This window comes from Pseudoliparis swirei, chromosome 17 (assembly GCF_029220125.1).
Source record: "Pseudoliparis swirei isolate HS2019 ecotype Mariana Trench chromosome 17, NWPU_hadal_v1, whole genome shotgun sequence".
NCBI lineage: Eukaryota > Metazoa > Chordata > Actinopteri > Perciformes > Liparidae > Pseudoliparis > Pseudoliparis swirei.
The window spans coordinates 4403638-4419448 of NC_079404.1; the positions used below are offsets into that span (position 1 = coordinate 4403638).

The window sequence follows — 15811 nt, forward strand, 5'->3', positions numbered from 1 at the left end:
TTATGCGAGTAACACGCATACAAATAAATAAATAAATACACGGCTATCAAAACATAACCTTCCGCATTTTCAATGCGAAGGTAATGAGTATGACAGAGTGTAGGAATAGTTGGTAGTCGGCATGGACCACGATCCAGACCTCCATGATCCATCAGGCAGATGAAAACACTCCCTCATTCTGTTCATTTCACATCAATAAATTGAAATCAATCCATGTTCAGAGGGAACATGAAGCACATTCATCATACAATTTGAGCCCCTTTAGCACAATAAAAAGCTCACAAATCAGCTGCCCTTCCTGACGTGACAAAGTATTAACACGAAAAGTCTCCTGAGCGACTGCGATCACGTCAATACGAACTTTAAAGTCAACTCGTGGCCATTCAACCGGATCAAAACGCCATCGGCGAAAACAAAGAACACGATTAGGGTTTTCTAAACGAGCAGGAGCGGTTCAGTGAGATAAGAGTGCCGTCACACTTGACACCGACACGGATTTCCGCTCGCTATTGTGGCTGCCGTCTGCGGAGGCTCAATGGGGAGCGACCCATGTGCGTCAATAGGATTTGAAATCAAAAGGACGCGAACAAAATGTCGAGAACAAAATATCTTTTATTCAGATCGCTTCTCACCGTCCTTTTTATTTTCCATGAGCCGTTCAGTCCGTGATATCTGACAAAACATTTGACGAAGAATTATGCACGTGATGTTGCACGAAACCCGGGAACATTTGCTTTTCAGCCTTTTTTGGGGTTGCTAAACTACTGTAGCATGTACAACTAGAATGGGCACTCGGTAGAGCGCATACCTTCGCATATCACAAGATTGGGCATTGAATTATGAACATTTTGGCATTAGTTGCATGTCAATTGGACAAAAATGTATCGTGCTATGGTAAAAAAAGAGTTTGACCTTTCCATGACCTTGACCTTGACCTTCGACCCGATTGATCCCAAAATCTAATCAAATGGTCCCCGGATAATAACCAATCATCCCACCAAATTTCAGGCGATTCAAGAACATTTTGACCTGTTCATGACCTTTGACCTTGACCTTTGACCCGATCGATCCCAAAATCTAGTCAACTGGTCCCCGGATAATAAATAATCATCCCACCAAATTTCATGCGATTCGGTTCAATACTTTTTGAGTTCTGCGAAAGATTTTGACCTGTTCATGACCTTTGACCTTTGACCCGATCGATCCCAAAATCTAATCAACTGGTCCCCGGATAATAAACAATGATCCCACCAAATTTCATGCGATTCGGTTCAATACTTTTTGAGTTCTGCGAAAGATTTGGACCTGTTCATGACCTTTGACCTTTGACCCGATCGATCCCAAAATCTAATCAACTGGTCCCCGGATAATAAACAATCATCCCACCAAATTTCATGCGATTCGGTTCAATACTTTTTGAGATTTGCGAATAACACGCATACACATAAATAAATAAATAAATAAATAAATAAATAAATACACGGCGATCAAAACATAACCTTCCGGCATTTTCAATGCGAAGGTAACAACAAGGCATCAACAGTGGATTTATATATATATATAGACACTGTATTAAAAACCTAAGACTGTATTTTTATAAAGTGTACAATGTCTGTTCAATATCCAAAAACAGCCGCCTGAAGATACATCCGTCGAATCTTCAATGCTTGTAGGATATTATAGTTCCTTGATTTATCCATGTTGAAGTTACATGAAACACTTTTTGGAGAGGAGAGGACGAGCTGGAACCACAAGGTCCCTCAACTTAAAGAAGCTGAATATTAATATATCATCAAACAATATTTGCTATGCAAAGATCAAGTGGAGCAATAAAGTTCATCTCCCTCCATGTGGGTTGTAATCAGAGGGTATTTTAGTGCATGTGAGCGTGCATTAAATACACAAATCATTCATATATATATATATATATAAATAAAATATATTTAAATAAACATATATATTTAAATAAATACATGTATTTAAATATATATATATATTTAAAAAATTAAAAATATTTTTGAATAAATAAATAAATATATATATATACACAAACACAAATAGAGGCAAACATTTAGATTTCAATTTAGTGCACTTCAGCATAACATAAACAAGCCTACAAAGGTGCCTACACTGGACTTTTTATTTATTTATTTAGTCAGTGGAAATTCTGAAGAAGAATACTTTACATCCAAAAAGGAACTTTCATACTTAAAAATAATGTGTTTTTCCTCTAGTCAGAGAATCCTACTGAGCATGTGCAGAGTCAATCTAGCTCATCTCTGATTAGAGGAATTTATGATGTTATAATTTTCCCCGGTCTCCCTTATTATAATCTTGAAACGGTATTATGGCTGAAAAACTCAAAATATATCACTTCTGCATCGCCATGAAGGTTCATGTGGCAAAAAAATAAGAAATGTGGCTAGGAGAGCAGCCTAAAATGTATACTCTGGATGTTTGACATGTACTCTACAACATTGTGTGCATTTCCACCATCCAACTCTATGTTCGTGTTTTGGAGATTCTCGGGGCCTTTTTGCTCTGTTTTAGTCTTCACCAAATCCTGAGCTAAATATTTAGCTCATCGGCTGCTGAACGTTCCTCTGTGTTCATCAGCTGCAGTGCATGGCTGCTTCCTTCTAATCGCCACCAGGGGGCGACTCCTCTTGTTGTAAAAAAGAAGTCTGTATAGGAAAAAATGTAAAACGACTCCACTTCTCACTTGATTTGTGACCTCAGTGAACATTGTAAACATGAGTTTATGCTCTCAATCTCTAGTGTCAAGCAAGTGGTAATCTTTAGAGCTGAAAAAATGTAGCCAAAAAAACGCAGTTCTTCAAATGTCCACTTGAGGCCAACAGAGGTCTGAATAGCTTATATCTTATTATACATTGTGATATTTGGCTGTATAAAATAAACTGAATTGAATATCCCCATTCATAACTATGTACAGGACCCAATCTCGTTTAAATGACATAAAGGTGTAAAGTTATGCGTGGTTTCGGTGTTTTTGTGGCCTTACGTCGCTGCTAGCTCGGAGCGAGGCCAACGTGGCGCCGGCAGCAGCCACCCATTGTTCTTCGACAATGGCACTGTGTCTTTTCACTTCATGAAAGTTAATTAGAAAATGTTCGGTCGCCAGAAAATATGTCTTATGCGGCGTTCTGGTTGAGCTTCGCTCCACCATCTTGTTTCACTTCTGGTTGCAAAGAAAACAAGATGGCGACGGCCGACATGCAAAACTCGAGGCTTCAAAAAAAAGAACTCGCGGCGGCCGCGTCCACTTCTCATGTCCCGTGATCCTGCAGAGCTGGCAATAATTCTCCGCGGACTCGTTATGAGCGACGACTTCCTCATGACACACAGTCGTTTTGGTCCATTGATGATATGAAACATATCGATGAGCGCGGCTTAAACTAAACCGCGGCGCTTTAGTTGAAATAGAACGGCGAGGAGAAGAAGAAAGAAATCCGGTAACATTTAAAATCCCAAACCGGTATGTTGTTTAAGCTGCAATCACACCTCACGACAAAAACAACGCCCCTGAAGAATTGGCCCACCACTTAGCTAATTAAAACATTGTGGTTGAGCGAGGAAGAAATTAAGCATTAGTGCCATTGTCGTGGATTCCTCCCCCCAGTGACACCTAATTAAGAACTTGATGAACACCGGCGCCGGACGATATCCACGTTCCTGCAGCGCCCTCCACTTCAGTCATTCAATAGCACTTAGCTGCCCGCGTTCACCCTCGGCCCCCCCCCCCCCCGCCCGTCTCCATAATGCTGTGACCACACTCGGCAACCTACGAAAAGGACGCCTTGAACTAAATGACATGTTAATTATAATTACCGGTAGCCATGGTAAATAAACAGCGGTGGAAGCGTTGAAAGTGTATGAGCGCGAGTCGGCGCGGGCGCTCCGACGCGTCACAACTGGCAGTCTTAATTGTAAGTTTCGACCTCCCCATCATCATCGCTCCATCTTTTTCTAAACCCTCTTTTTTTTTTTTTTTTTGCTCGTCTTTTTTTTTCTTCATTTTTTTCTTTTCTTTCTCCATCCTCCTCTCAGGAAAGACAGTGATTACCCCCGTGTGCCGACGGGCTGCATAATGGTATCAGCGCCGCCAACGGAGCAGTGAATTAAATTGTATCTGCAGCCGCTGTGAAGCCTTGATGAGGGGGGCAGATGCCTTTGTGGTGTTATCATTATAACACAATGGTCATGTTGTCATCAACCTTGCCATCGGCAATTGAAAAGGCATGATTGTGTGTTGGGGGGGGGGGGGGGGGGGTGGATTTTTCTCCTGTCCTCCCACTCCCCCCCCACACACACACACACACACACACCAACCCTGCTGCCCCACCCCCAGCCGCTTCGTTGTGAATAGGAGCAATTTTCTAAGAGCTATGAAATCACGTAATAGGTCCTAATATGCAGCTGCTTGGCACAGTGAGGCAGCCTCTATTAATGCAGGAAATCAAACACAATATGTGTTTTGGCTGGAGGAATCGCTGAATACACAATACACGGCAGATTTATTCAGATGAAAATCCACACATCTCCACCGTTACAAAAGACAAACTATTTGCTCCATCTTTTGACACGCGGCGGCGGCGCCCGGTTTTAAATCCGGTCCTGGGTGAAGTGGTCGCATTGCAAAGCGTTCGACCTGTGGAGGGAGAATCGTTTGAAGGACAAACGTAATGGCGGGCCAACACATTTGAAAATGGGCAGTGTTTGGAAACAGGCTTGTGATGGAAGCTGAAACGGGGACGTTGCTATTCCGACGCCATGATCGGCCTCCTGCTCCACGGATGTGTCCAGCTGGGATGGTTTACCGACTGCAACGGCCCGACGTGAGGGCCCCAAACCGCTCTACATATATGATGCTATTAACCCTCTTGTTACCTTTGGGGTCAATTTGACCCCATTCGATGTTTAAAGTCTCAAAATATATGATTGACATCATGTTTTTTACTTCATATTTCACGACTTTTCCTTATTTAATGAGGACAATTGGGTAAACATTAAATAAACATTATTACATGTTTTCAATGTCCTGAACACACTCGTGCACATCGGTGTTCTTTGGGGTCAATTTGACCCCCAGGCTGAAATAGCAACATTTTATAGACCTATTTTATAGGTTTGGGTTGTTTTGGATAATATTGAGGTCATTATAACTATAAAATGCAATTTTTAAAATCTTCAAAAAGGTTTTAGCCCCTAACATAACCAGCAAACCACAGATAGTTCACACATGACGCGGGGGAGGGGCAAACATGTACAAGTTTAAACAGCAGGCCTTCTAAACACTTTTCTATTTAAGGGCTATTTAGGTATCAACAAACACACATTATGTACCTGACGCTGAAACACGAGAACTAATTGGAATTAGAATAATTTTCTGGAGGGTTAAATAGCTGCAGTCCAACTGACCTCCAGGGTAAAAGATGTTAGTTTATTGGAAGGTAACAGGAGGGATAAGATAAGACAAATATGACTGTATTATGTTACTGTTCTTACTCATTATGCCCCTAACTAACTTAGAAAAGGCCGTATACAGAATACTTGCTATGTAACTTTTACTTTGGAGGACGAAAATTGTACCTGAGAATTATTTTTTTATATGTAACAATTAAAATATGATGTATTATTATTCATTGAACTTTTTAGCATCATACCAGATGCACCTTGAACAAACGTTATATAAATTCCAGTATTTTGGGCTTTATTCACAAACTGCATATAGCCAACGATATGCACATAAACATGTTGTGCACTCGTCTGGGACCATTCACACACACACACACACACACACACACACACACACACACACACACACACACACACACAGAAGTTTTACTGTAAATATCCACCTTACTACTTAATGTATCTTACATTAAAAACGTTTTCAGGGAAAAAAAGAGTTTAATCGCCTTTAATTAAATGATATTAAAAACCTTGAAGTGTTAAATAAATATGAAATTGTCCCCTTTGGATCATAGAGCTGTAAACAACGCAGCCGAATCTAAGTCTACAGGCAGCTAAAATACTCATGATATGAGTGAAGCTCAATCTTTATCTGTAAGTGGGCAGAAACACAGAATAAATAGAGTAAATAGACACGCAACAAAAAGCTGAGCGGTTATGTGACGCCAAGGTTATGAATGAAGCATTACACTTTTGCCCTAAAAACATGACTTAATGAAGTCCATAATTAGGAACTAAACTACGTCAGGATGATGAAATTCCTTCCTGGATGTCCTCACTTTCAGCCTAATTTCTTGGACATATCCCACTTGTGGATGTTTGTCTAATAATTGGGCTCATAGATCAGATTGTTTCCTTATTTATCTTCCAGTATATAATTTTTTCCGCATAGACTTTAATACCAAAACATTTCTTTTATTGCTTGACCCACGTCGGTATCTCGGGGGAAACATCATTCAACACCTCACTTTATTCAAAAAAATTCCGGTCACTTTTGTGGAGACACTCACCTTTCACCTCAGACACTATTGTCTACATTTTGTCAGTAGTTTTATTGTTTGTTATTGTTGTGACAACCCTCTTCTTATAGAGACAAATGGAGGCACAGACATTTAAACTTGAATTACTCTGATTCACTCACACAAATGGAGCTTAAGCGGTAGTTCAGGAAGGAAGACTCTCTTTACACGGCGGATCATAGTGTCTCAGTCTATCAGCTGATCTTGGGGGGGGGGGAAGAGTCCACTTTCAAGTGACCAATTGGATACGGCACGATATCTCTAAGCCAATCAGATCATTGCTGTCAAACTTTAAAGGAGCGTTCTACTCGGCTGTCAGTTGTCGATTCAGCTTGAGCCGTAAAGCGAGGCGGTCATACCTTCCTCCACCCAACCACCTCCAGGCAGTCATACCCTCCTCCACCCCAACCACCTCCAGGCAGCAGGCGGTCATACCCTCCTCCACCCCAAAAAGACAATGCACAATTCCATTGTGTAACTACAATGGGCACTCGGTAGAGCGCATACCTTCGCATATCACAAGATTGGGCATTGAATTATGAACATTTTGGCATTAGTTGCATGCCAATTGGATAAAAATTGACCGTGCTATAGTAACAAGAAGATTTTGACCTTTTCATGACCTTGACCTTTGACCCGATCAATCCCAAAATCTAATCAAACGGTCCCCGGATAATAACCAATCATCTCACCAAATGTCATGCGGTTCGGTTTAATACTTTTTGAGTTATGCGAGTAACACGCATACAAATAAATAAATAAATAAATACACGGCGATCAAAACATAACCTTCCGCATTTTCAATTCGAAGGTAATAAAGATTAGCGTTAAATTCGGAATAAGTCTCTCCGGATTGAAAGTTCATCATGGATTCCATTAGCCGAGTCTGCTGCCCGTCATGTTATCGGTGTCATAAGTCTGTATAAAGATCTTCAGTCTGGCTAACTCACACCGGGGAAACACACTCTGGGTGGAGTCCTTCCCAGTCGGCCATGTGCCCGTGCCGGAAGTCGTTCCGACGCCATGCTGGACTCGGTCTGCAGAGCTCTGGAGCTCCGCCCACGCCGTGTGATGGTTTATTCATATTGCCATGTGTCCGATTTACAACAACTTTAAAAAAAAAAGAGTAGAGTATTCCCTCGGTTCTCCAACGACGAAACCCGGCCAAGTGTGGAGTTCTCAAGCTACCTATAGACTGACGGGGAATCCTCGCTTTACTGTTGGACATACGTTCCTGAGTTAAAGCAAGTTTATAGAAGGAAACAAAGTCTGCCCTCATCCCACTTCACGTCCATGTATTGTGAGACACTCACCTTGCTGGAACTCATTGAGCTTCTTGACGGCCTCGTCTCTCTCCTGCTCCAGCTTCTTGCACTTACGGAAAACAGACAGACAGAGAGCGGTCAACGCGAGTCCACGCTGCTCCGATCGGCCTTCAGCCACTCAGGACAAAGGAGTGAACTTCAGACCAGACATTTGATGCCACTTTGAGTGCGTGAGAAATCTGTGTTGAAAAGGTACTGAGCTCAATACCAAGCCCTCACTAGGGTTACCTAACAAGGGTTGTTAAGGGCTGATACCATCAAGGTGTGATGGTTGGGGCATCCGATCCAAATGCATGTAGCAAGCAATTCAATAGTTAGCCAATGGGCTGTGCAATTAACCCTTGTGTTGCCTTAGGGTCATTTTGACCCGAATCAATATTACACCCTCCCCCCGCCTTAGGATTAATTTGACCCCATTCAATGTTTAATGTCGGTGTTCTTTCGGTAGTCAACAAACAAACATAAAGTGCCTCACACTTAAACTTGGAAAACAATATTAATTCTAATAATGTTCTGGAGGTTTTAATTGCTGGCGTCAAATTGAACCCAAAGGGTAAAATATGTTAGTAAATATAAAGGTAACAGGAGGGTGAAACATTGAATCGGGTCAAAATGACCCATAGGCGGGGGGAGGGTGTAATATTGATTCGGGTCAAAATGACCCTAAGGCAACACAAGGGTTAAATGATAGCAAAACGCCTAAAAATCAACACAATAAACACAAAATACATGTTTAAAAGACAATAATATAGAAATGCATCTCATTATTAGTTCAATAGCAGAGAAGAAAACGGTGTTTTAACCCTCCTGTTACCTTCAGATTTACTAACATCTTTTACCCGTGGGGCTCATTTGACCCCAGCAGTTAAAACCTCCAGAAAATGATTAGAATTAATATTGTTTCCCGAGTTTATGTGTCAGGTACTTTATGTTTGTTTGTTGACGACCTAAATAGACCTTTAAATAAATAAAAAAGTTGATATTTCTTATATGTTTCACACAGTGAAAAACAGCCTGGGGTCAAATTGACCCCCGAAGAACACCGATGCGTACAAGTTGTGTTCAGGACATTGAAAACATATCATCATGTGAATGTTATGTTTTCACAGTTGTAAATTAGGTAAAGTCATGAAATATGAAGCAAAATAAATGATGTCAATCATTTTTATAGAGACGTTAAACATTGAATGGGGTCAAATTGACCCCAAAGGTAAGAGGAGGGTTAGGGCAGTATAGGCCCGTCTCCCCTGTGCTTTAGACCTGGTCGAGAGACAACCAGTAGTCAGCTGACCTGAGGGACTGTGATGGGAGGAATGGTTGGAAGACGTCAGAGAGAAACTGAACAAAGATGTCTTCTTAAAGGCTTTTACAGCCCGGGGGGAGTGACGAATACAAATCTAAACTAGAACGGGCACTCGGTAGAGCGCATACCTTCGCATATCACAAGATTGGGCATTGAATTATGAACATTTTGGCATTAGTTGCATGCCAATTGGATAGAAATTGACCGTGCTATAGTAAAAAATTAGATGTTGACCTTTTCATGACCTTGACATTAACCTTTGACCCGATCGATCCCAAAATCTAATCAAATGGTCCCCGGATAATAAACAATCATCGCACCAAATTTAATGCGATTCGGTTTAATACTTTTTGAGTTATGCGAGTAACACGCATACAAATAAATAAATAAATGAATACACGGCGATCAAAACATAACCTTCCGCATTTTCAATGCGAAGGTAATAAATAGAAGAAATTGCAAAATACTCGGCTGCCGATATTTTAAAATACAGCTACTCATACTGCTCTAGGCCAACCGCGACTCGTACTGTAACGGTGTCCTGACCCGATAGCACTGCTGCTTCTGACTCAACTCCACGAGTATAACGCTTACCTCCATGGCTGCCGTCTCGTGCTTCCTCTGCAGGCCCTCATACTCCTGTCGGGCTGTGGAGTGTAAACGACACCAGTAAGCCATGTTCACTCGATCACGATAAAGCAAATGTCAGTGAGGAGACTGACAACTCACTTCACCCCGTTTAATAATACCAAGTGGGAACTTCTCCAGCACGCGACACGTCCTCATGCAGTGACTGTGCCGCTCGAGTCACCCTCACGGCATGAGGCGACACGCTCTGGTTGCTGGAATATCTGCCTTTGGCGTAGCTCCAGCAGTACGATGAACTGCCTTATTCGATTAATGTGTGTTAGTAGATACTCTGGATGGTAGCTGCTGATATTAGAGCATGAAGCACAGGTGTGTGTTATTGAAAACGTGTTAAGAACAAATGAATGTATTTCGGTGAAGGGAAGAGGTTCTTGGTGTTTTCTTTCCCTCTCGTGAGTAAAACCGAAGGTACACTAAGCTTTCATGTTGGAGTTAATGTCACACGGTGGACTATAAACGCAGAGATACATGGCGGTGGGAGAATCTGCATAACGTTATTGGAGTTTAAGCTTCTGCAACCCACCTGTGGGTCGTGACCAACTCTGTGGGAATGACTGGGAATCTTACAACGCACACACACTGAATCCAACACAAACACACACTGAATCCAACATAAATATAGTGAATCCAACACAAGGAATCCAACACAAACACACACTTAATCTAACATAAATATAGTGAATCCAACACAAGGAATCCAACACAAACACACACTGAATCCAACATAAACATAGTGAATCCAACACAAACACACTGAGCCAACACAAACACACAGTAAATCCAACACAGTGAATCCAACAAAAACACACTGAATTCACACAAGAAATCCAACACAAACACAGTGAATCCAACACAAACACACACTGAATCCAACACAAACACACACTGAATCCAACACAAATAATCCAACACAAACACACACTGAGTCCAACACAAACACACAGTGAACAGAAGACATCGTACAGTGCAGTTAGAACAGATGTTATTTTTATCATGGAACAAATACAATCAGTAACCAGATTTAGCTCCTCGAGACATTTAAGAAAGAGGGAACAGGAAGCTGAGTAAGGATGACATGTTCTCTCGACGGCTCTGGAGAGGAACAGCCCGACATTTGGCATTATAACATATTGTGAGAGAAGAACATATTGAACAATACGTCAATGGACAGCAGAGATAACCGAAGACAGGGACAAACTCAGCCTTTCTCTTTGTATTTATGACCTCGATCAGCAGAGTTTAGGGATGAATGCAGAGTTATGACTCTAAACCGTTCACACTTTCTTTATCTTATGCTATATTGATCCAGGCGCAACAAGGAACCCTCACTACAATATGTTGTGATGCCTCATTGCCATAGACAGTATACAGTGGAAAGAAGATAATTTTCTTAATTTGTGCTAAATGTAAAAAAACATTACTTAGTTCATTACTCAAATGATTATGTATCATTTACTTTAGTATATAGTAACAATCTCCTATTACTACTACTACTACTACTACAAATAATGATAGTAATAACACCTTTTGCTTGCTTTACATTTCTGAGTATGTTATACTCATACTAATAATACATTTTATTTGGATGACATTTTTAAAGGGTACTTAAAGGCACTGTATTTGGTAAAAAATGCTAAATTAAAGCAATTACAACTAGAACGGGCACTCGGTAGAGCGCATACCTTCGCATACCACAAGATTGAGCATTGAATTATGAACATGTTGGCATTAGTTGCCAATTGGATAAGAATTGACCACGCTATCGTAAAAAGAAGATTTTGACCTTTTCATTACCTTGACCTTGACCCGATCGATCCCAAAATCTAATCAAATGGTCCCCGGATAATAACCATTCATCCCACCAAATTGCATGCGATTCGGTTTCATACTTTTTTAGTTATGCGAGCAACACCATACAAATAAATAAATAAATACACGGCAATCAAAACATAACCTTCCGCATTTTCAATGCGAAGGTAATAAAACATAAAAAAGGTTTGGTGGGTTTTGTAACCCTCCGTTCGTCTTCTAAGGCGATAACACGATGTAGGCCTACCATTCGAACACTGCAGATGGGCCTCTCGACACCTATGTAGAGATTTCATTAACCCTTGTGTTGCCTTCGGGTCAATTTGACCCGATTCAATGTTTAACCCTCCTGTTACCTTTATATTTACTAACATATTTTACCCTTGAGGTCAATATGACCCCAGCTATTAAAATCTCCAGAAAATTATTAGAATTAATATTGTTTTCCAAGTTTAAGTGTGAGGTACTTTATGTTTGTTTGTTGACTCCCGAAAGAACACAGACATTAAACATTGAATCGGGTCAAATTGACCCGAAGGCGACAGGAGGGTTAAACACCAGAGAATAGTCATTTACAACATTAACTATGTAGAGAGTGTATTTATGATTAATTTAATGTTATCTTCATTGAAAAAAACAGTACTTTACTTTGAAAAAAATAAGGCATTTCCAAGTAACCCTAAACTTTAGAACGGTAGTGTACAGTGTGCCCACTATCTGTTAAACCGGGTTAGTACGAGTAGAGTTAGTCCACCTGTTCTACGTGGACTTTGACCCGGGAAAGAAAAAGTGCAGGAAGAACACTCCGTATCAAATAGTCACGTGACTCCACATAATGCCCAAAACATTACGCTCCACCACAGGTAGCTTTGCACACCTGAGCGTCATCACAGACATACCACTGTTTCATCAAAGCGCCATTCAAACAGGTATTCATGACGCCATTGTGCTCCACGAGCCGCGGACTGCACGGCTCGTTATCTCCCGTCGGTACGGAGCGCGAGCATCTCTCGCGCGCGCGTCTCCCGCAGGTCGGTGGCGCGCGGACACACCCGTAGGAACCGATCCGTACCTTGGTTTGACAGCTTCGTGATCACGGTGATCTTGTCCAGCTGCTCGGACGCCATGGTGAGACCGGCTTCATTCAAAGTACAACCGGAAGTGCTCCCACGCGACACACCTGGAAGGTGAGAGTCCCTCGCGCGCACGCGACGAGGGACAGTACGTAGACTGTATACAAGGAACATAATACACATACTGTATACAAGGGACAGGTACAAGTACAGTACACATACTGTATACAAGGGACAGGTACAAGTACAGTACACATACTGTCTACAGTACAGAATACAAGTACAGTATGTAGAGTCTACATACTGTACTTGTATTATGTTCCTTGTATACAGTCTACATTGTAGACTGTATACAAGGAACATAATACAAGTACAGTACACAGACTGTATACATAAAATATGTTTATTTTCATTGATGCTCTGATGTGCACCGCTGCTGTGATTTTTGAAATGTCCCCACTGTGGGACAAATAAAGGAATATCAAATCATATCATATACAAGGAACAGAATACAAGTACAGTACATACTGTATACAAGTACATCATACAGGTACAGTAGATATATTATATACAGTACATATACTGTATACACTGTATACGATCTATGTACTGTTCCTGGTTTTCTATGAAGGGTACAGTACATAGACTGTATACAAGGACCAGGTACAGTACATAGACTGTATACAAGTGCAGTATACTAGTTTACAACTCTACTTCCTCCCCGGAGTCTTTGTCCCTTCTCGCCTCCTAGGGACCTGGCTGTGTCTGAAGCTGGTCCTGACTCCTGACTCCTGCTTCCTTCATCCAGCCTCTGGCCTAGAACTGGCCTCCTTCTCTGTGCCTCCTCAAGGGTCTTATTGGTCCTGGCCTCCTTGGCCCTGAAGCATGAACATTTGTGTATTTATTATAAACCAAGGTGGGACATGTTTTTGTTCCCATTGATATGACATATCGTGAATAAAGAACATAAGCAGTAGATGCTTGTATGAATGTAAAACACGTCTGACAAATGAGGATAAAATCAAATAAGAATGAATCTATTGTACACATTGTGACGTACGTCGTGGGAAATAATCAATCATCTCAATGTGTACAATAGCCTCGAGAATATCTTCATCCTCGTGGAAAACAACCGAGTTGAAAGCGCCTGGAATAATCATTAATTTCGTCTTTCACGACTTCCTGCGGAGGAAATGTATAACAAAGAAAAGTAATAAAGCTTCAAGGCAACAGAGCATTTGTAGAATTCTATATGAAGCGTTGGTAATACAGAACACACTGATCAACTACATGTATTAATTATATAAAATAAGGCGTGTATCATTGTTGTGTTCGTAGGTGTCGAGTGATCGGCGTCCATAGAAAAAGACAGCGTACTTATAATTTAATTTATTCATTCATTGACACTCACAAAAAACATTCTTGCACAACATATAATTAGTTTCTGCAGACCGATGGGAATGTTTAATATAATTTCATATATTTAGTTTTTGCGACACAAATCTGAAAAAAAAACCACAACAGAAATAATTTAAACACTCAGGATTTTTTTAGTACCAGAGTAGATTAAAGACGCGAGAGGGAAGAAAGTCAAAAAGTGCCGCAGGCGATACGGAGCCGACACCCGGACCCGGCTGCGTCGGCATACGGAGACATGAGAACATCGGAGTCGGAGCCGACTTGAAGACACCGACGTGGAAACAACTGTTACTCGTTATTAAATGATAGAAAATCACCCTCAGGTTAACACCGATGCGGCGACGATGATGCGGTTGAGTGTGTGACGCTGTACGGTCGGCTTTTAGTTTAGAACACGACAAAGTTCAGTCGGCATCTGATTTATTCCGTCTGTATAAACTTTGTAAAACTTTCCTTCTGCATCTGACCCTCTTATATCCAAACATCTTGTTTTAAGTTGGAGATGGATATAACATAGTATTTATTAAAAACAAAAAACAGGAGAGGGGGATCCAGCAGCAACACCCCCCAATAAATAAAGGAGTCTTGTATCACTTTTAAGATACGTTAACTTTTTGTTGTTGCAATCAAAAGGTAGACATTACAACCACAGACACATTTACACTACAGCACATCTACAGCAGGGGGAGATTATCAGCCTCTTCCCATTCAGGGACAAAAGATGGCGTAATAAAGAACAGCGGAGAAGAAGAAGAAGGAGGAGGAGGGAGGGGCGGTTGGGGAAGGCTCCACGACGACGCCTCGTCTCCGAGAGAGAAGGAATACGGGTAGAAGAGGATGAGGAGGGTGAAGGGGGCGCGATCAGGGCCTCCCTGTGTGTGTGTGTGTGTGTGGGCGCCTCAGTGACGGGCGGCAGACTCCCTGGGGTAGAACTCCGCCAGGGTGCTCTGGGGAATCCTCTTGAGCATCTCCTTGGGGAAGATCCGCAGCAGCTGCCAGCCGATGTCCAGGGTTTCATACACCGTCCTGTTGTCGTACGGGCCTGGGGAGAAGCACAATGGTGCTGGTCACTATCCAAACTGACGGGGCAGTCTGATCACACACACGGGGAAGAGAGAGAGAGAGACAGAAAGAGAGACACAGAGAGAAAGAGACACACAGAGACAGAGACAGAGAGAGACACACACACTTCTTAAAAATGAGAGCTGCAGAGAAACCTGGTGTTAAAGATGCAGTAATTTAATTTTGGATTATGCATCGTGTTCAAAACATTGGTATGATGTATAAAAAATTAAAAACGTAAGACACGTCTTACGTTTACATTTTTTTCCTTCTTTTTTTTGTGCATATATGTCTGTATATGTATATATATATATACACACATATATATACATATATATATATCTGTATCATTTTGCCCCGTCTTATTTTCTAAAAAAATGTTTATGCCTGACATTTTTTTAATGTAAATATATCTAAACGAATAAAAAAAATGTAAGTGACCAAAACAAATAGAAACATGTGATGCACAAAGTCATCACACCTATTTGTTAAATACTGAGAAATCACAACGACGTTCCCGTTCCAAGGGCGACGCACCGAGAGCCGTCATTGGGACAAAGGCGATCTTTGGAGTTGTTTGTGACATTCCTGACGACTCCCGATCAAGGACACTTCCTCAGACTTCAGCTTTCACTTTCTTTTGTCGCGTTTGTCGGGTTA

At 41.4% G+C, this 15811-nt stretch overlaps 2 protein-coding genes across 3 annotated transcripts in view; both read right to left on the reverse strand.

The window, feature by feature from the left end:
• shtn1 (shootin 1) overlaps positions 1 to 12866 on the reverse strand; it is a 37040-nt gene extending 24174 nt beyond the window's left edge. For both annotated transcript variants that reach the window (XM_056435238.1, XM_056435237.1), the window contains exons 1-3: positions 12670 to 12866; positions 9735 to 9787; positions 7826 to 7886 (exon numbers count right to left, since the gene is read on the reverse strand). In XM_056435238.1, the coding sequence (XP_056291213.1) occupies positions 7826 to 7886; positions 9735 to 9787; positions 12670 to 12853 (298 nt within the window). In that variant the 5' untranslated portion in view covers positions 12854 to 12866. The remainder of the gene's footprint in view (positions 1 to 7825; positions 7887 to 9734; positions 9788 to 12669) is intronic.
• Positions 12867 to 14044: 1178 nt separating this feature from the next.
• Positions 14045 to 15811, reverse strand: part of atp6v1ba (ATPase, H+ transporting, lysosomal, V1 subunit B, member a) — a 30653-nt gene continuing 28886 nt past the window's right edge. Inside the window, exon 14 of the mRNA XM_056435239.1 lies at positions 14045 to 15131. Coding sequence (XP_056291214.1) covers positions 14989 to 15131 — 143 coding nt within the window. The 3' untranslated portion in view covers positions 14045 to 14988. The remainder of the gene's footprint in view (positions 15132 to 15811) is intronic.